The 20,637-nt window shown below is 42.8% G+C and overlaps 1 protein-coding gene across 1 annotated transcript; it reads right to left on the reverse strand.

Moving 5' to 3' along the window:
* Window positions 1-2,736: 2,736 nt before the first annotated feature.
* LOC145088507 (actin-like) lies at window positions 2,737-5,433 on the reverse strand. The gene is made up of 5 exons (XM_079026876.1): window positions 5,282-5,433; window positions 4,340-4,409; window positions 3,864-4,257; window positions 3,131-3,744; window positions 2,737-3,041 (listed from the first exon to the last, which is right to left on the reverse strand). The coding sequence occupies exons 2-5, from the start codon at window positions 4,397-4,399 to the stop codon at window positions 2,976-2,978; spliced, it is 1,134 nt and encodes a 377-aa protein (XP_078883002.1). The 5' UTR covers window positions 4,400-4,409; window positions 5,282-5,433; the 3' UTR covers window positions 2,737-2,975.
* Between the last annotated feature and the right edge of the window lie 15,204 nt (window positions 5,434-20,637).

Genomic DNA, 20,637 nt, shown 5'->3' on the forward strand with positions numbered 1-20,637 from the left:
TTTTGAAACGGTTAAACCCAAGAAATCAGACATTTTTTATGATATTGTCTTCTGGTTAGATTTGTAATAGAAGGAAAATACGTAAGAGAAACCGGATAATTCCTCTTTCTCTTTCACATATAGATTCTTACTAGAATTTTTTAAATTTATATTCAGCCGTTCCAAAACAAAATTCATTTATTTCGTTCGTCGTTAGATTTTATGTAACCGAAGAGGCCCACCCAATTTTGAGTTTTGAATAACAATCAAAATCTTTTGATATCTTGAAACATTTGTGTGCACATGATAACTAAACAAATAAATAATGGAATGTAATCATGGTATATTAAAATGAGATCTCCATCTACCAATATAGAAGATTGGATCTGGTAATGATTGCAAAATATATCTTTAAATCGGAGAGTTCCACTATTTTAAAACACTTTTTTTTCGCCGTAGTAATTCTTTGTGGCGTTCATTAGTTCAATAAATAAAATCATAAAATCACTTCTTTTTCAAACATCATAATTCAATATAAAATATTTTCCTCCAAAAAGCAATACTTCAACTTTCTAAAAAATGCTTTGATTTAGTGATCAGATACTCAAATATTTTTAACAGAGATAAAGTAAAATATAACAATTGTTAAAAACAATGAAACTGAGTTATAACTTAAATTTTGCAGCTTTTAGGTATTCATAAATATTTGGATCTAAAAGCTGAAAACATACTTAAATCATATTTAAAAATAATATTTAAATTTGAAAAAGTGGATGAAATTATTTGATCAAAACGTAAAGCAAAGGGGACCATTTCACAACAAGTTTTAAGCAAAATGAAACCTCCAAACGTGCAACCCATACTCTCATTCCCACTTCCTTGGTGAATCTCAAAGCAATGTCATAAACTTACAATCATGAGTTGCTATCTCAATATATTGCTTAAAAATATGGGAACACAATAATTTATTAAAATTTTACTGTTTGGTAAATCTCTAGATAAATTAGTTGAAAAATACAAAATAATATAAAAAATATATTTAAAAAATATTTTTTTATAATTAATTAAGGGCATTTTAGAAAGAACCATCAAAGAGCTATTGAAAAATTAGTCCAAATAGCTTTTAGAAATATAAATTATAATCTAATTTTTAGCGTGGCAACATGAAAACCTAAAAAATATCAGAAAAAATAAACTAGCTTATAAGCTAGCTGTGGCATCACCAATACAACCTAAGTTAAGTAAGTGAAGTAGATCAATTAACATTAAAAAAGTGTGAATTTTTTTCCAATAAAAATATATACACCTATAGTTTTATCAATTTTAACACTAATTGACACACTATTATAAATAAATATGTTTTTTTTTCAATTTTTCCTTGGTTGCTAACACATAACAGGTACAAAAGACAACCATGATAAGCATTTTTTTATTGTGAATATTTGGTATCAAATTTTATTAAGTTGACATCTTATAACTATATATTTCCCAGACATTGGATTTTTATTGGAAAACAATGTGAATTTCATATAATAAACTAAGAGTCATGGACTCATGGTTGATTACTTGATTTGTCATCACATGGGCTGGGTACGTTTCTTGCAAGTTGCATCATAGGACTGAACTTTTTTAAGGAGTATGATGGTAGTGCCTTTTTTAAGGTTTTTAAATTGTCATGTATTGCTGTATTGCTATTGCAAGGTAAAAAATAAATTCTAAATTAGTTTTTTTTAAAACTAGGTAGAATTTCAACTAGTTTACTGTGAGTTTTTTCTTTTCTTTCAAATATATCATTATTAATTATAAAAAAAACACATTCCTCTTAAACAATTGTTATGTGTTTGTAGTTGTATTTTTCTTGATTTTAAATTACTATTTTAGTCTTTTTTTTTTCTTTGGAACGGGAATTTCCTAATGAGGGCTTCCAAATCAGCTTTCGGACACCGACTAATCTGCCGTTGTAAATATGAGGTTATGCCTCATGCATGGAGTTACTACAAGCGAACCTTCATGACCACATGGATTGAACAGTGTCAGCATTTAAATATGAGTCATTATGTTATCTATCATATATATTCCATATATCTTACCACGTCACCACAACACAAGTGCTTAAATTATTATTTAAGTTAGTAACTTATTTAATTATGTGTCGAAATTGAAATGATTCAACTTATTTAAGTTAGTAACTTATTTAATTATGTGTCGAAATTGAAATGATTCAACTTAGTTTATTTAACATTTTGGTTGCTGAAAATATAAGTTCAAGCTGAAGTTACCACGCTTATATACTTTGTCAGCTATATGTGTAACAAATGTAATTTAAATGAGATAATATTTGAATTTCTACTGTGGAAAATAAAAAACAAAAGTCGACCATTTGTAGTTTTGCCTTCATTTAAACTGTTTGGTTATAGTTTGTTTAGTTGGTGGAATATTTTTCTTGTATATGATATTAATTTAAATTTTCCTAGTAGAAGTCACGAAAAAGCATTATATTTTTTCATCATAATTAATAAAAATATAATCCTTTTTTAAAGACAATATCTGATAAAAGTAAAACTAGTAGATAAGAATTAAATAACAAGTTGTGATAGAGAAGTCAAGGTTAAAACCAATGTACACATAATTTTTACTAAAACAAAACTTATCGTATCTCCCACTCGATTCAAACGTGGGCGATTATGGAGTCGATACCCGTTACGTAGTAAACCAACATAATCCGATACTATGTTTCCCAATAAAATAGAAATGGAATGCAAAAGAAATGACTTCTTGATATTCATATTGATATACCGCTTCTAAAATGAGATTGAAATGAAAGAATTGTGAAAGTTACAATAATCGTCTTGCTTGCTCTCAACCCAACATCACCATTCACCAAAAAATAAAAATAAAACAACATTTATGATGACATAAACGACATGTAACATGTGAAAATTAAATGTTGAATATCTTCTTCAATAATCAATACACCTTTCCTTCCCTTGCACAAACTAGAAACACTTCCTGTGAACAATCGAAGGACCAGATTCATCATATTCCGCCTTCGCAATCCACATCTGCAACAACAACAACAAAAAATATAGATTCATTAACTTTTTGCTTTATTGTAATTGATAAAGATGATGAAAAAATAAAACAAACAAACCTGCTGGAAAGTACTGAGTGATGCAAGAATAGACCCTCCAATCCAGACACTGTACTTCCTTTCCGGCGGTGCCACCACCTTAATCTTCATGCTGCTCGGGGCCAACGCGGTGATCTCTTTGCTCATCCTATCGGCAATCCCCGGGAACATGGTGGTCCCACCACTAAGCACAATGTTTCCATACAAATCTTTCCTGATATCCACATCGCACTTCATGATCGAGTTATACGTAGTCTCATGAATACCCGCAGCTTCCATTCCGATCAACGAAGGCTGGAATAACACCTCCGGGCACCGGAATCTCTCTGCCCCGATTGTAATAACCTGCCCGTCGGGCAGCTCGTAACTCTTCTCAACAGACGAACTAGTTTTAGAAGTCTCAAGCTCTTGCTCATAGTCAAGGGCGATGTAAGCCAGTTTTTCTTTCATGTCTCTTACAATTTCACGTTCTGCTGAGGTCGTGAATGAATACCCACGTTCCGTAAGGATCTTCATCAGACTGTCTGTCAGGTCACGCCCAGCCAGGTCCAATCGGAGGATGGCATGTGGCAGGGCGTAACCCTCGTAGATGGGGACCGTGTGACTCACACCGTCCCCTGAATCAAGAACAATACCTACACAACCACACAACAATGTCAGTCTGACACTGTAACACACTAACACTGACACTACACTGAAGCTGATACAGATATTGGTAAGCTGCTTATATATGAGTGTTTCTTTTTTGACTTACCGGTTGTACGACCGCTAGCATACAGGGAAAGAACGGCTTGGATGGCGACATACATGGCAGGGGCGTTAAATGTTTCGAACATGATTTGTGTCATTTTTTCACGATTGGCTTTGGGATTCAATGGGGCTTCGGTTAGGAGAACAGGGTGTTCTTCTGGGGCAACACGAAGCTCGTTGTAGAAGGTGTGATGCCATATTTTTTCCATGTCATCCCAATTGTTGACGATTCCATGCTCAATTGGGTATTTTAGAGTCAAAATACCTCTCTTAGATTGGGCCTCGTCTCCTACATAAGCATCTTTTTGGCCCATTCCAACCATAACACCAGTGTGACGTGGACGACCTACAATACTTGGGAACACAGCCCTTGGAGCATCATCTCCAGCAAAACCAGCCTGTAATGGAGATTTACCTGGTTTAGACTAACTCTGTGTTTTCGTGTGTGTGTGTGTGTGGAAGGAGGAGAAGATAAAGTACCTTAACCATTCCAGTTCCATTATCGCACACAAGGGGCTGAATGTCCTCTGAGTCTGCCATCTTATGTTACCTACAGAACAAAGATAAATCATTAATACAATTGCGAGATTGATATGATTGTGAAAGTTTAAGTATGCAACTCAAATAGAAGTTATATTGCTCAAGTGCAAACCTAATCAGAGGATCAAGATTATGGAAGAAACTACAAGAAAAAAAGGCATGATATAATAGTAGATAGATGCTGATATCATGGCATCGAGCCAAATTGAGATTCTCTGATCGATACAACCATAGAGAATGACAAATATAATAGGTATTTTATACGGACTGCAACCAGATTGATACGGCAAAAAATATTCGCTGACGTCTGAACACAATTTTAAGGTGGCATGGAGATGGAGATGGAACCCAAAACATCCATAATTATAAGAGTAGCTTCATGTCAAAACAAAATTGATACAGATGAATCTCATCAATCTCCATGGTCGAACCACAAGATTGAAGTTTTTTCGAAATATTACGACGAAGTACAAATAATCGCTTAAGGCTTACAAGCAAAAAAATCGATAATCGACTATAGCAACGAAATGCTCATAACGTTGCTACGTCGCAAACCCTAACGTCAACTGAAAATGACAATTACTGTCTCTGGCCTTTTCTTCTTCTACGAATATGAAAAAAGAAACTGCAAACGACAAATAATCACAAAATTCAACGACAGTCTCTGCGGTAGATGAAAATGCTAGCATTTAACAAGCACGGGAAATCTACTTTGTGGACATGCATAGACGAAATTCGTAGCATTATGTAGAGAAATCGTAGAATTTTACCTAAAATTGGAGAAAAACAATCTGACAGAATTGAACGGATCTACTAACGAAATAAAAAAAAAAAAAAAACAAAAACAAAAAATGGATTGGCGAATAACGTGAAGAAACATACCCGAGGAATGCTAGAAAAATGGCGGTAGATGTGGGAAGAGATATGAGGTGGGAGATTTTCGAAAGAAATGGCAACAGAGAGAAGGTCTTGCCCAGAAATTAAATGGAAGTGTAGGAAAAGATATAGAAGGAGAGAGATTCAATATGAACCGTTGGATGGCTTTGATCTCTAAGATCCTTGATGTACGGTGGTGGATTACACGTCTTGATGGCCACAAGCCCCACATCCCCTTATTTATTTAAATTTTCAAAATCATTTCCCCCTTTTCTCTTTTCTTTTTTTTTTCTTATCCATTTATTCTATTCATTTAAAAGCCATATAAATAAATGTTAATTAATATTTGTAACAACAATGATAGACCAACTAAAAGTTTGTAGGAAAAAAAAAAAAAAAACAATATACCATTATACTATCATAAAACGGTTCAAAACATGTTAGGATTTTGAATTTGAACCATAATTTTTTTTTTTAAATACTAGATATAATTGTGAAAATATAATTGCATAGTAGACAAATGATAACCTTGGAAATTCAATAATCATATTATCTAGTTTTATTTAAGAAAATGGCAAACTACAAAGAAAAAGAATCGTATTATTATCATAAATTTTCAATTTTGAGACCAAGATTTTTTTTTCTTAATTATATCACTATATTTACTATTTTGTTGCAAAATCAACCAAATGACTGATTCTTCATGTTTTTTCGGTAACCATTTTTCCCAAATTACAATAAAATCATTAAGTTTACCAAAATTTTGATTTAACACTATGGTTTGTTTTTCACAATTATACATTGTGTTTTGTTTTTCTCAATTATATTATTACATTTACAGTTTTGTTATAATGTCAACAAATTGATTAGTTACCATCCATCTAACACATTACCAAATAAATGACATAGCAATATTGTGATGCGGAAGCCACATCAGATCTTATGTGGTATGATTGAGTTTCAAATATAAGGTTTGAATCGAACCCAATTTCGCATATCTATATCTCTTCATCGTCTCTTCTCGTCAGAGTACTTCTTCACAAATAGCGTCTGAAAACCCTTGGATTTAAATCATTTTTCGGAAAAATATATCTTGTTTTTTCTCTTCTACAAAAACTTTAACTTGATAATTTTATGGTTTTAGTTAGGTAACTAGCTTTTGGAAAAAGAAAAAATTGATTTTAAGAAAACCCTTATGCTTTGGCTATTTTTTTGAAAAAGCCATTTTTTTCCTTTTATGTTACAATCATGCAAGATAAAAACTAATTAATGCCAAAAAGAGGGGTTTAGGTGATGTTTTTATGATAATGTTTGATGTTTAATTCTCATGAGAATATTTCTTCACAAATGACGTCTGAAGGTACATCCAATAGTTCAAACTCACTTAAAAATCAATGAAAATGGTGTACTTACCTAGGAGATACTATTATTGTTTAGAAGCTCGATTTTGTACAACAAATAAATGAAGACCCCTACAAGGTCGATCCATGAAACACTTACTAAGTTTGAACCACTAAATCGAACTTGTAAGGGTCTTCATTTATTTGTTGTACAAATCGACCTTCTAAACCACAATAGCATACCCCTGTAAGGGTAGCTATGCCTTTTTCCATGAATTGTAAGTGAGTTTTAACTATTGGACCGACCTTTAGATGTCATTTGTGAAGAAATACTCTGACGAGAAGAGGAAGGGAAGTGTAACATCCTAAAAATCACACCCAAATTAAACTTCTCAACCCAACCCATTTACTAATAAAAGTGTTTACAAAATCATTGTTTCCAAAATATAATTTAAAACAGAGTCTCCTAAGATCAACAACATAACAATCAGAATGTATACGGTCACGCCTTCGTCTTGCCATGGTCCTCTGAAGTACCTGAAACCATAACCAAACATTGTAAGACAAAGCTTAGTGAGTTTCCTTCAAAATACCACCACACAATACACATATCATATATAAACAAGCATGTTGGGTCCAATCAATCATCATACTGGAACACCCACGGGTCCATAGCTACCGAGCTGGATTACCCATGTCCCAATCAATCGTCGTACTTGAATGCCAATATACAACAAGTCTACTTATTCATCGGACTGGAATACCAATATACAGCGGGCCCACTCAGTCATCGAACCGGAATACCCCCCCCCCCTCCCCCGTATGTTAACTCACGCACATAGCAGTAAAGTCTCAAACCAACACAATATGTCAGCATATAACAAGTAACAAACACAATCAACAGACATATAATCATGCAGTCAGAAATCACAGGTAGTCCTACAAATCTACCGGTCTATGCATATTAACAACTATCATATAATCATATGGATCTATCCCATACTCAGCATATCATAAATCAATGTATAACAGGAAATCAATGCACACTGAGGAAAACTCACCTCACAATCTGACGAATAGTTGATCAATACTCTACTCCCAAATACCGACTCAACCCAAATCCTAAACGTCAACACATTATTCATTAATAATATTTTCCCCAAAATGCCCTTGGTCAAAGCTCAAGTGTCAAGTGAACACTTAGCCGATTCAACCCAACCGAGCCAACCCGACTGAGTCGACTCAACTAAGTACATTGGGCATACTCTTTTGTATGCAGACCATACTCAATTGTTGACCAGCTTACGAGGCGCTGACCACGTATGCGCAGTGTAAATGTACGTGCCAGTTCATCCATTTCCCCATTAAGAGCTTAATACTCAAGATCTTCACGCCTAAAATCAGATCCAAAGCCAAAATATCCTCAAGAATCATAAAGTTTCCAACTTTATGACTTTGCATGTCCATTAAGTGCTTAAAACACAAAATATCAACATCTTAATGAATTAAGACCTTATATAGCATGCATGGAGCAAAACTAACCAATAAGACCACATTTTTATGACTCGAGAGTCGAGACCCCTCATGTAACGACCCAAAAATCACGACAAAAAAATTTCTTTTAAAACATTACTAAAACCATATTTATAAAACTATATCATAAGTCATAACATAATTTTCGAGTATTAATTCAAAACATAATCTCATTATCAGAGTAAAACATTCCCATGCTAACTGACTATGGTGTGTGCACTGCAATCTTCCCGAGCTCCTCTTTTGAAAATTGAGTACCTGAAACCAAAACTGAAAACCGTAAGCACGAAGCTTAGTGAGCTCCCCTAATCTACCACATACCATACAACAACATATAAATCACATACTGGGCCTTGCCCACTGCATTGGACCGAGGTCCGGACTAACTGCGGCCTTGCCCCCTGCATTGGACCGAAGTCCGGAAACTGACTGGGACCTTGTCCCCTGCATCGGACCGAAGTCCGGACTAACTGGGGCCTTGCCCCCTTCATTGGACCGAAGTCCGGACTAACTGACTGGGACCTTGTCCCCTGCATCGGCCCGAAGTCCGGAAACTGACTGGGACCTTGTCCCCTGCATCGGACCGAAGTCCGGACTAACTAGAGCCTTGCCCCCTGCATCGGACCAAAGTCCGGACTAACTAGGGCCTTGCCCCCTGCATCGGACCGCAGTCCGGAACTAACTAAACATAACATAACATAAACATATCAACTAGCATGAACACACATATACTGCATACTGCATCGGGCCGTAGCCCGGAACACATAACACATAAATCTTGTCTGAGCCACGAAGGCATCAAACATACTAACTACTGCATAGGACCGAAGTCCAGAAACTACTGCTAGCTAAACGGGCTGGCATTCTGGCCTTAGACCCGTTCCTACTGGAAGGAAACTCACCTGAACTGCTGAGCTCTGCCGATAATCCTCTGGCTGCTAATCGACAATCCCCTGAGTCGCTGCTCCTCCAGCTCTCCGAGCTACCAATATCAATATGACACTTAGTCTGACAGTCCTCTAAAAGTCAACTAAGTCAACTCTGGTCAAATTCAACCTTCCAGGTCAACCCTACTCACCGAGTTCATATACTCAGGGTCCTTCTATTCGCGACTCGACTCGCCGAGTCAGTCCATGACTCGCCGAGTCCAATGATTTCCGAGTCCTGTCCTGTCCAACTCGCTGAGTCTCCACCCGACTCACAGATTCGAGTCTCAATTTGAAGGGTTTGGGGTTTCGCGACCTGACTCGCCGAGTCCACGAATAGACTCGCCGAGCCCAAGGCAATCTTCAACCAACTCGTCGATTTGTTCTTCCAACTCGCCGAGTTCATTCCCAACTTCATCCGACTCGACGAGTTGTTCATCCCACTCGTCGAGTTCCTCCTCATCTTCATGCTACTCGCCAAGTCCACTCGAAGGACTCGCCGAGTCCATTCAGATCTACATACATGCAGAGGACTTTTGAGTCATGCATGGGCTCCAGATCCACTCTTCTTAAGTCTATTCCTTACTTAAAGTGGCAAACTTTATGTATAACTAAGGAGATCTAGGATCAAAACACTATAAACTAGAGTTTAAGACAAAGGGGCTTAACAATCAACCCAAAGACTGATGCTTTATGATTCTCTAGGCCAAGATACACTTAGATCTGAAGTAGCAACTTCAGATCTGGGCTTCTAACTCGAAATGGTTCTTAAACTTGCCCTAAAAGCCCCAAATCCCATGATAAAGGTTGATATATATGCAAAAGAGGGAAGGTAGCGACTCATTACCTTCAAATGTTCTGGAAGACCTCACAAACTCTGGATCTACTGCCAATCCTTGAATCCCCAATGGGTGCCTTCTTCCTTCAAATCACCCAAAATGGCAAGAAAGCTTGAATGAGCAACAATGGAGGCTTAGGGTTTCTGGTTCTGGACTATAGGGGCCGCAAATGAGCCCTAGGGAAGAGAATAAGATGCTTAAATAGGGTACCAAGTCCCGAAATTAGGGTTTCCCAACCCAGACCAGACTCGCCGAGTCCACTTGCCGACTCGCCGATTCGGTCACTTACTTTACACCCGGATCCCGCTCCGACTCGCCGAGTTCCTCCCTGGACTCGACGAGTCAACCCTCTTAGGGTTTTTCCTTTCCTTTCTTGACATTTCTGATTTCGGGTGTTACAACTCTCCCCCACTTAAACTAAACTTCGTCCTCGAAGTTCTCTATGATCAACTGACCTGCAATCCGCCTAAACTGAAACGACCCAGAAATACGACCCAAAAATTTCATTTTTTCAACATAACCAAAAACCATAATTTGAGTGTCATATCATGAAACCATACATAATGCATCTCAAAATAATAATAAACCACGGTACGGAAAACTGTATCATATCCATGACATATAAAAATCAGGAACTAAATCAACTCCCAGGATGAAAGCTGAAGCTGTGGTGTGTGCAATGCCATCAACCCGAGCTCCTCCCTCTGCTAGCGGAAGTACCTGAAACCAAAACTAAAACTGTAAGCACGAAGCTTAGTGAGCTCCCCCAAATTACCACATACCATACAATAATATATATATCAAGCACATACTGGGGCCTTGCCCCCCTCCATCGGACCGAAGTCCGAAGCTGACTGACCGGGACCTTGTCCCCTACATCGAACCGCAATCCGAAGCTCACATCAGACCGAGTCTGAAGCTGACTGGGACCTTGTCCCCTACATCGAACCTGAGTCCGAAGCTGACATCAAACCGGAGTCCGAAGCTGACTGATCATAACATAACGTATCACTTAGCATGAACACACATAATCCTGTCTGAGCCACGAAGGCTTCAAACATGCTAACTACTGCGTCGGATAAAGATCTGGATACTACTGCTAGCTAAACGGGTCGGCATTGTGGCCTTAGACCCGCTCCTACTGAAAAGGAACTCACCTCGTGAATTGGCTGCTGAGTGAATAGCTCTGAGGGCTAACTGCTGCTCTTCCGGTATCTCCCCGGCTACAAGTCCATAAACATACTCAATCAAATACTAAACACTGCACTGGGTAAAATGACTCTTTTACCCCAGGTCAAAGTCAACTCTCGGTCAAAGTCAACCCATAGTTGACCTGACTCGCCGAGTTGGGCCGCCAACTCGCCGAGTCCCTATTCTCACTCCTCGACTCAACTCGCTGCTACTCGTCGAGTATGGCATCGACTCGACGAGTACTCTCCCGATCCAAGAACTCAGACAATCTTCATCCGACTCGCCGAGTCCTAAGAACAACTCGACGAGTTGTTCTTGAGCTTAAGAAGATTGCCTTGGACTCGCCGAGTTGTATGAACAACTCGTCGAGTCACTCCATCACTGAGTCTACTCTCAACTCGCTGAGTCCACTCTCTAACTCACTGGATCCACTCGCTACTGATAAAAACGAAGGAATCGGGGACTCGCGACCCAACTCGCCGAGTCGTTCTTCCCGACTCGCCGAGTTGCCGCCATGCAACTGATTTTTACTCGATTTTGTTTGAATCCAACACATACAATTGATAGATCTGAGTCCAATAAGCTGATTTACCACGTAAAGTTTCCAACTTTATGTGTACAACCTCATGAATAAGGGAGATAAGGCTAAAAGATGCACAAAATGGGTAGATCTATGGTTATTATGCAAAGTAACTCCAAAAAGGCAGTAGATCTGGGCTCTACAACCCCCAATCATTCAGATCTAAAGATATCTTGACTTAATAAGGCATTCATGCAAACATAAGGCTTGGAACAAGCATCAACTAGATCCTAGGAGGGCTCTAATGGAGGTTTAAAGCATATAACAAGAGGGGAAATCCGAAAATACCTCAAATAACTCAGATTTGCCCTTGGATCTTTGCACTACACCTCTTCTCCTTGCTCCTTGCTTCTTCTCCTTCTTCAAACCTTCACAAAATGGCACAAAACACTTAGCTCACACAAGGGTGGATTAGGGTTCTTTCTCACAGTGTTCTCAGGGTGAGGGAGGCGAGAATGGGGCTATAAGGTGACTTAAATAGTGGGCAACCCGGGGATTTAGGGTTTCACCCAGTCGGATGGACTCGCCGAGTCAGGGATATGGACTCGCCGAGTCCCCGGCTCACACGTGCTCGAAGTCGCGACCCTACTCGGCGAGTCAGGCTATGAACTCGCCGAGTCCCTCTTGCAAAACTACAAAATAAATACCAAGGAATTACCATATCGGACACGGGTCGTTACAATTCTCCCCCACTTATCTCAGACTTCGTCCTCGAAGTCTGCTACGGCTGAATCTGCAAATAGCTCTGGGTAGTGCTCCCTCATCTCCTCGTCAGCCTCCCACGTCCACTCAGACCCCTTCCGATGCTGCCACTGCACCTTTACTAACTGAATTTCCTTGTTCCTCAAGGTCTTGGTCTTCCGGTCCAGAATCGCGACCGGTCTCTCAATATAATTCAGGCTACTATCAACCTGAATATCCTCCAGGGGAACGACTGCTGATTCATCCACCAAACACTTCCTCAACTGAGACACATGGAAAGTGTTGTGGATCTGGCTAAGCTCCTCAGGAAGATCTAACCGATAAGCAACCCGACCCACCCGGGCCAAAACCCTGAAAGGACCAATAAACCTGGGGCCCAGCTTGCCCTCTTCCGGAACCTGATGACACCCTTCCAAGGTGAGACTTTCAGAAGGACCATATCCCCTACCTGGAACTCCAAGTCCGAACGCCTCCTATCGGCGTAGCTCTTCTGCCGACTCTGAGCAGTCTGCAGTCTACTACGGACCTGCTGGATCAACTCAGTCGTCTTGAGCACCACCTCCGTGCTCCCGATGACCCGCTGACCGACCTCGCCCCAACAAATCGGGGTCCTACACTTCCTCCCATACAGCATCTCAAAGGGAGGTCGGTCAATGCTCGCATGATAACTGTTGTTATACGAGAATTCCGCTAACGGAAGGTACGTATCCCAACTGCCACCGAAATCTAGGACACATGCCCTAAGCATATCCTCGAGAGTCTGAATCGTCCTCTCGCTCTGCCCGTCTGTCTGAGGGTGGAAAGCGGTGCTGAAATGGAGACGAGTACCCATCTCGTCGTGGAACCGCTTCCAGAACCTGGATGTGAAACGGACATCACGGTCTGACACCACCGATACCGGCACTCCATGACGTGCCACAATCTCACGCACATAGATATCGGCTAACTTCTCCGCCGATATACTCTCCTGGATCGGGATAAAATGGGCACTCTTCGTCAACCGATCCACTACTACCCATATCGAATCCACTCCACGTGCGGTCCGGGGAAGCTTGGTGACAAAATCCATGGTAATGTCCTCCCATTTCCACAGGGGAATGTCTAACGGCTGCATCCTGCCGTGAGGCCTCTGCTGCTCCGCCTTGACCTTCCGGCAGGTCAGGCATCTCTCGACGTACCAGGCGACGTCCCGCTTCATGCAGGGCCACCAATAATCAGGTCGAAGATCTCGATACATCTTCGTCGCTCCTGGGTGGATAGAAAATCGAGACTTATGAGCCTCGTCCATCAATACCTGCCGTACCCCACCCCAGTACGGTACCCATACTCTACCATGAAGCGTCAACAAACCCCGACTGTCGTAATCAAAAGAAGCTACTCGGCCCACGATCCTCTCACACTTCTGTCTCTCCTCCTTGAGACCCTCTACCTGAGCCTCCTTGATCCGCTCCAACAACGGAGTGATCACTGTCATCCTCAAACATAGATCCCTGATAGGGGCCGCCGACACCTTGCGGCTCAGGGCATCGGCCACCACATTGGCCTTCCCTGGATGGTATAGGATCTCACAGTCATAATCCTTTAGCACATCCAACCACCTCCTCTGCCTCATATTCAGACTCGGCTGATCCATAAGATACCTCAAACTCTTGTGATCCGTGTAAATAGTACAACGGACCCCATAAAGGTAATGCCTCCAAATCTTGAGGGCAAACACAACTGCCCCCAGCTCCAAATCATGGGTAGGATAATTAGCCTCGTGAGGCTTCAACTGTCTCGAGGCATAAGCTATCACATGGCCTCGCTGCATCAGCACTGCTCCCATACCTGTGATCGAGGCATCACAATAGACTACAAAGTCCTCTACTCCCTCTGGCAAGGTAAGGATCGGAGCCTCGCACAGTCTCTGCCTGAGGGTCTCGAATGCTGTCTGCTGCTCCGGACCCCAACGAAATACCACTGACTTCTTGGTCAGTCGGGTGAGCGGCACTGCTATCTTGGAGAAATCCTGAATAAATCTCCGATAATACCCTGCCAACCCTAGGAAGCTCCGAATCTCAGATGGAGACTTCGGGACCTCCCACTGCATCACGGCCTCTATCTTGGCCGGATCTACCAGAATACCCTTCTGGTTGACGAGGTGACCAAGGAACTGCACCTCGCGCAACCAAAACTCACATTTGGAGAACTTTGCAAAAAGTCTCTCCCTCCTCAAAACCTCCAGCACCTCCCGCAGGTGCTCCTCGTGCTGCTCCTGCGTCTTGGAATATACCAAGATGTCATCTATGAACACTATCACTGACCGATCCAGCATCGGCCTACACACGCGGTTCATGAGATCCATGAAAGCGGCTGGAGCATTGGTGAGCCCAAACGGCATCACCACAAACTCGTAATGACCATACCTGGTCCTGAAAGCAGTCTTCGGTACATCCTCATCTCTAACCCGCATCTGATGATATCCGGAGCGTAGATCGATCTTGGAGAACCAAGACGCTCCCTGAAGCTGATCAAACAAATCATCTATCCTCGGGAGTGGGTAACGGTTCTTCACCGTTACATTATTCAACTCCCGGTAATCTATACACATACGATGTGACCCATCCTTCTTCCTCACAAATAGGATCGGCGCTCCCCAAGGCGAACTGCTCGGCCGAATGAAACCCTTGTCTACCAGCTCCTGCAGCTGTGTAGACAACTCCTGCATCTCAGGGGGAGCTAATCGATACGGTGCCTTGGCTATCGGAGCCGCACCAGGGATGAGGTCGATCCTGAACTCAACCTGTCTCTCAGGAGGTATCCCCGGCAAATCCTCAGGAAACACGTCCGGGTAGTCTCGAACAATAGGAACATCATCAACTGTCGACTTGCCCTTCTCCCGGGCATCCAAAACGTAAGCTACAAAACTGGCGCAACCCTGCTGAACATAGCGCCTCGCCCTTGCGGCGGAACAAAAGGTCGGTCCTCGCTGTGGCCTCTCACCCTGAATCACCAACTCTCCCCCACTGGGAGTGCGAACCCTCACTAGCTGAAGCTCACAATCAATCACCGCCCCATTGGGGCTTAGCCAATCCATACCCACAATAACCTTATTCCCTCGCAGGGGAATAGGTACCAGATCCACTGAAAACTGCTCATCAAATAACTGAAGAGAACACCCTCTATGCACTCTGCCGACCCCCACGGTCCTATCATCCGCTATCTCAACCTCTAATGGACAATCCAGCTCCCCTGGAGCTCTACTGAATCTCTTGCTGAGCGCAAGTGATACGAATGATCGGGTAGCCCCCGAATCGAATAATACCATAGCAGAGATGCCGTTCACCGAGAACGACCCTAAATAAAACATACAATCATAAGCAATATTCAATCAATAATAATAAAGAGATAAAAGGAAGATACATACCCGTCACCACATCAGGAGTCGCTCGCGCCTCCTCTGGTGTCATCTGAAACGCCCTACTCTTCGCCACTGGCGCATCAGCTCGGCCCTGCCGGCCATCGGTAATCCTCAAAGTAGCAAGGGCAGGTGCAGCCACCTTCCCTGCTGCAGCTAAACCCGGACACTGGGACCTTTTATGTCCCCTCTGATTACACTGGAAGCAAATCAGATCTGATGCTGCAACGGCAGTAGCAGGAGCCGTACAATCCCTACTCAAATGTCCAATCCGACCGCACTTGAAGCAGCCGGAACTCCCTGCCTTGCACACTCCTTCGTGCATCTTCCCACACCTACCACATCGACCGTGGCTCGGCTGTCCCCTGGACCTATGATCTGAAACCCTGGGCTTTTTGCCCGAACCGCCTGAACCCGAAACCGCCTCCGGTTTCCTCTTCTTCTCCATCTCAAGATCAATCTCCCTCTCCCGAGCTCTAGCAATCATATCTTCCAGCGTTTTACAGCTGGACCGACTCACAAACTGGCGGATATCACTCCGCAACATCTCATGATAACGGGCCTTCTTCATTTCCTCATCAGCTACATACTGAGGAACGAGAAGAGCCCTCTCCCTGAACTTGGCGGTGATCTCCGCCACTGTCCCTGTAGTCTGGGTGAGGTCCTGAAACTCCCTAGCTAGCTGTTGCACCTCAATGACCGGTGCAAACTCCGCCCTGAACCTGGTAGAGAAATCAGCCCAGGTCATGGCGTCCAATGCTGCATCATCCCCAATGGCATGCCCGACCTCCTCCCACCAATCTCGTTCCCTGTCCTTCAGAAGACAGGACGCCAATCTGACCTTGTCCCCCTCGGGACATCTGCTAGTGCGGAAAGCGTTGGCCACATCCGCCAACCATCTGCTGCTCGCTATGGGGTCTCGCGCCCCATGATAGTCCGGAGCTCCAGATGCCCTGAACTCCCTGAAAGTAAGGGTGCGCGACCCCATCATGGCCGCCACCTCGGCACGGAAGGTGCCCAATCTCTCATCCATCAGCTCTAGAATCCCCTCCTTGATCGAACCGAAGATCACAGGAGTCTGCTCTATAATGATGCGCGTAATCTCCGAAGAAAGAAACTCTCGGGTCTGCTCATCCATGCGCTCATCCCCCGAACCTGAACCTGATCCCTCCCCGGCACCTCCGCTGCCAGATGCTGGTCTCGAACGCAGAACCACCATTCTGAAACACATCACAACTACATCAGAAAACAGAAATATCTTGAGGGATCATTGATACTACAACTAGCTTCCTGGTCTTGTCTCAGCCTTTCTTGATTCGAGTACGGATCCTCTGCTTCCAGTAGTACGGGCCCATACTACCTTCCACATCTATCCGTACTTTCTTCAAGAACTGCCCTGACTCCACCAAGTCACTTCTACTACTACTGATCTCTGCTACTCTCATCCTAGGCTTGCCCCAGGGAAACCTCAAACTCACTCAACTAGTCCTCAGCTGCTGCAGGTCTCCTTATAATGCTAATTAACCATCACCTGAACACCATCACATGTGACGAAGATCAGATAATCCTTCAAGTAAAAGACCCGTCCCTATAACGGTTGGACTCAAACAAGAGCTGCGCAATAGGGCCAGTTCCAGCACTCTGGGATTATTCAACCCTGATCACATGTGGTGTAACGTGTTCACCTAATGGCTAACTTCCATCACTCAGAACTCCCACAAAGCACGAAGCAAGCAGCATTCGGAATAAGGAAACATACTCAGGCAAAACTATTCTCAAAACGAGAAACTGATCTAGCATACAGTGCTAAGCTCATACTATCAGGCATAACCTAAACAGGCTATCCTACTGCTGTCTACTCATTACTAGCATGCAATACTCATAAAGATGTAACACATAAAGCAGGCACATAAGGCATCCTCCTAGATCCTTAGTCCTATACTAGCATGTTGTTCTATTGAACTGAAACTGAACAAATAACTTGTATGGGTAATTTGGGAGTACTTAATTGAGCTCGGCTGATCGCATGCACCACACCCTTATTTTGTTTAAAAATTTCTTTCTTTCTAAGTGCTTTCAAAATTCTTTTAGAAAACATTTTCTTTTTAAAAATCTTTTTATTTCCCCTTAGTTTGAGTTCAGATACACCCGGAAGTGTATTCGAATCCCTCAAACCAGGGCTCTGATACCAACTTGAAACGACCCAGAAATACGACCCAAAAATTTCGTTTTTTCAACATAACCAAAAACCATAATTTGAGTGTCATATCATGAAACCATACATAATGCATCTCAAAATAATAATAAACCACGGTACGGAAAACTGTATCATATCCATGACATATAAAAATCAGGAACTAAATCAACTCCCAGGATGAAAGCTGAAGCTGTGGTGTGTGCAATGCCATCAACCCGAGCTCCTCCCTCTGCTAGCGGAAGTACCTGAAACCAAAACTGAAACTGTAAGCACGAAGCTTAGTGAGCTCCCCCAAATTACCACATACCATACAATAATATATATATCAAGCACATACTGGGGCCTTGCCCCCCTCCATCGGACCGAAGTCCGAAGCTGACTGACCGGGACCTTGTCCCCTACATCGGACCGCAATCCGAAGCTCACATCAGACCGAGTCTGAAGCTGACTGGGACCTTGTCCCCTACATCGAACCAGAGTCCGAAGCTGACATCGAACCGGAGTTCGAAGCTGACTGATCATAACATAACGTATCACTTAGCATGAACACACATAATCCTGTCTGAGCCACGAAGGCTTCAAACATGCTAACTACTGCGTCGGATAAAGATCTGGATACTACTGCTAGCTAAACGGGCCGGCATTGTGGCCTTAGACCCGCTCCTACTGAAAAGGAACTCACCTCGTGAATTGGTTGCTGAGTGAATAGCTCTGAGGGCTAACTGCTGCTGCTCCGGTATCTCCCCGGCTACAAGCCCATAAACATACTCAATCAAATACTAAACACTGCACTGGGTAAAATGACTCTTTTACCCCAGGTCAAAGTCAACTCTCGGTCAAAGTCAACCCATAGTTGACCTGACTCGCCGAGTTGGGCCGCCAACTCGCCGAGTCCCTATTCTCACTCCTCGACTCAACTCGCTGCTACTCGTCGAGTATGGCATCGACTCGACGAGTACTCTCCCGATCCAAGAACTCAGACAATCTTCATCCGACTCGCCGAGTCCTAAGAACAACTCGACGAGTTGTTCTTGAGCTTAAGAAGATTGCCTTGGACTCGCCGAGTTGTATGAACAACTCGCCGAGTCACTCCATCACTGAGTCTACTCTCAACTCGCTGAGTCCACTCTCTAACTCACTGGATCCACTCGCTACTGATAAAAACGAAGGAATCGGGGACTCGCGACCCAACTCGCCGAGTCGTTCTTCCCGACTCGCCGAGTTGCCGCCATGCAACTGATTTTTACTCGATTTTGTTTGAATCCAACACATACAATTGATAGATCTGAGTCCAATAAGCTGATTTACCACGTAAAGTTTCCAACTTTACGTGTACAACCTCATGAATAAGGGAGATAAGGCTAAAAGATGCACAAAATGGGTAGATCTATGGTTATTATGCAAAGTAACTCCAAAAAGGCAGTAGATCTGGGCTCTACAACCCCCAATCATTCAGATCTAAAGATATCTTGACTTAATAAGGCATTCATGCAAACATAAGGCTTGGAACAAGCATCAACTAGATCCTAGGAGGGCTCTAATGGAGGTTTAAAGCATATAACAAGAGGGGAAATCCGAAAATACCTCAAATAACTCAGATTTGCCCTTGGATCTTTGCACTACACCTCTTCTCCTTGCTCCTTGCTTCTTCTCCTTCTTCAAACCTTCACAAAATGGCACAAAACACTTAGCTCACACAAGGGTGGATTAGGGTTCTTTCTCACAGTGTTCTCAGGGTGAGGGAGGCGAGAATGGGGCTATAAGGTGACTTAAATAGTGGGCAACCCGGGGATTTAGGGTTTCACCCAGTCGGATGGACTCGCCGAGTCAGGGATATGGACTCGCCGAGTCCCCGGCTCACACGTGCTCGAAGTCGCGACCCTACTCGGCGAGTCAGGCTATGAACTCGCCGAGTCCCTCTTGCAAAACTACAAAATAAATACCAAGGAATTACCATACCGGACACGGGTCGTTACATCAACACCCTGCCTGGTGACTTTAACCCTTTTGTCCATCACTCCAGCCACTCACAGTGCTGGTCACTACTGTTGTTACATACTGAATTCTTCTCTTTTCCATAATTTCCTTAACGTTACTTCCGCTGACTGAAAATTCTATTACCCCTCATCCGCCTACCGGATGCACTGAGACCACCCTGGTCCAACTAATCTGCCGATATCTAAGTTATCGGACTCTCATCGGTCCCTACACCCCATCGCAACCTACTAGTTGCTTCCAGCGACTTCTGAAGATACTTTGATTATATATAACTGTTCTATCCACTCTACCGCTCATACTGAAACGATGCTGCTGGAACCAGCTTGCTTATCTCCCATCTGATTACTCAACTCCTACTAACTCGAGCCTTCCATCCTGACAGAAAAGCTACCTGCCTCGCTATCTTTACATATCACTTATACTTGGCAGAAGGCTCAACTGATCCTGCTGAGAGGGACTTGCCATTTCCAAATCAACCAACTATACCGTCAGCACTTGCATTCCAACACACATATTAATACTGACCATCACACTGCAACTATCCGAAACACTGAACTGTCTGCAACACTGAACTGCCTGAAACACTGAACTGCCTGAAACACTGAACTGCCTGAAACACTGAACTGCCTGATACACTGAACTGACTGAAACACTGAACT

Source organism: Lactuca serriola, chromosome 2 (assembly GCF_051521515.1).
Source record: "Lactuca serriola cultivar US96UC23 chromosome 2, Lser_US96UC23_V15, whole genome shotgun sequence".
Classification (NCBI taxonomy): domain Eukaryota; kingdom Viridiplantae; phylum Streptophyta; class Magnoliopsida; order Asterales; family Asteraceae; genus Lactuca; species Lactuca serriola.

What these genes read in the sequence shown, in the direction of transcription:
- LOC145088507 (XM_079026876.1), bottom strand. Translation starts at nt 4,399, where the DNA reads ATGGCAGACTCAGAGGACATTCAGCCCCTTGTGTGCGATAATGGAACT. An exon ending in ATGGAACTGGAATGGTTAAG is followed by an intron (nt 4,258 to 4,339) that starts GTACTTTATCTT and finishes TCTCCATTACAG; the next exon opens with GCTGGTTTTGCTGGAGATGA. An exon ending in CACTCAGTACTTTCCAGCAG is followed by an intron (nt 3,042 to 3,130) that starts GTTTGTTTGTTT and finishes TTGTTGTTGCAG; the next exon opens with ATGTGGATTGCGAAGGCGGA.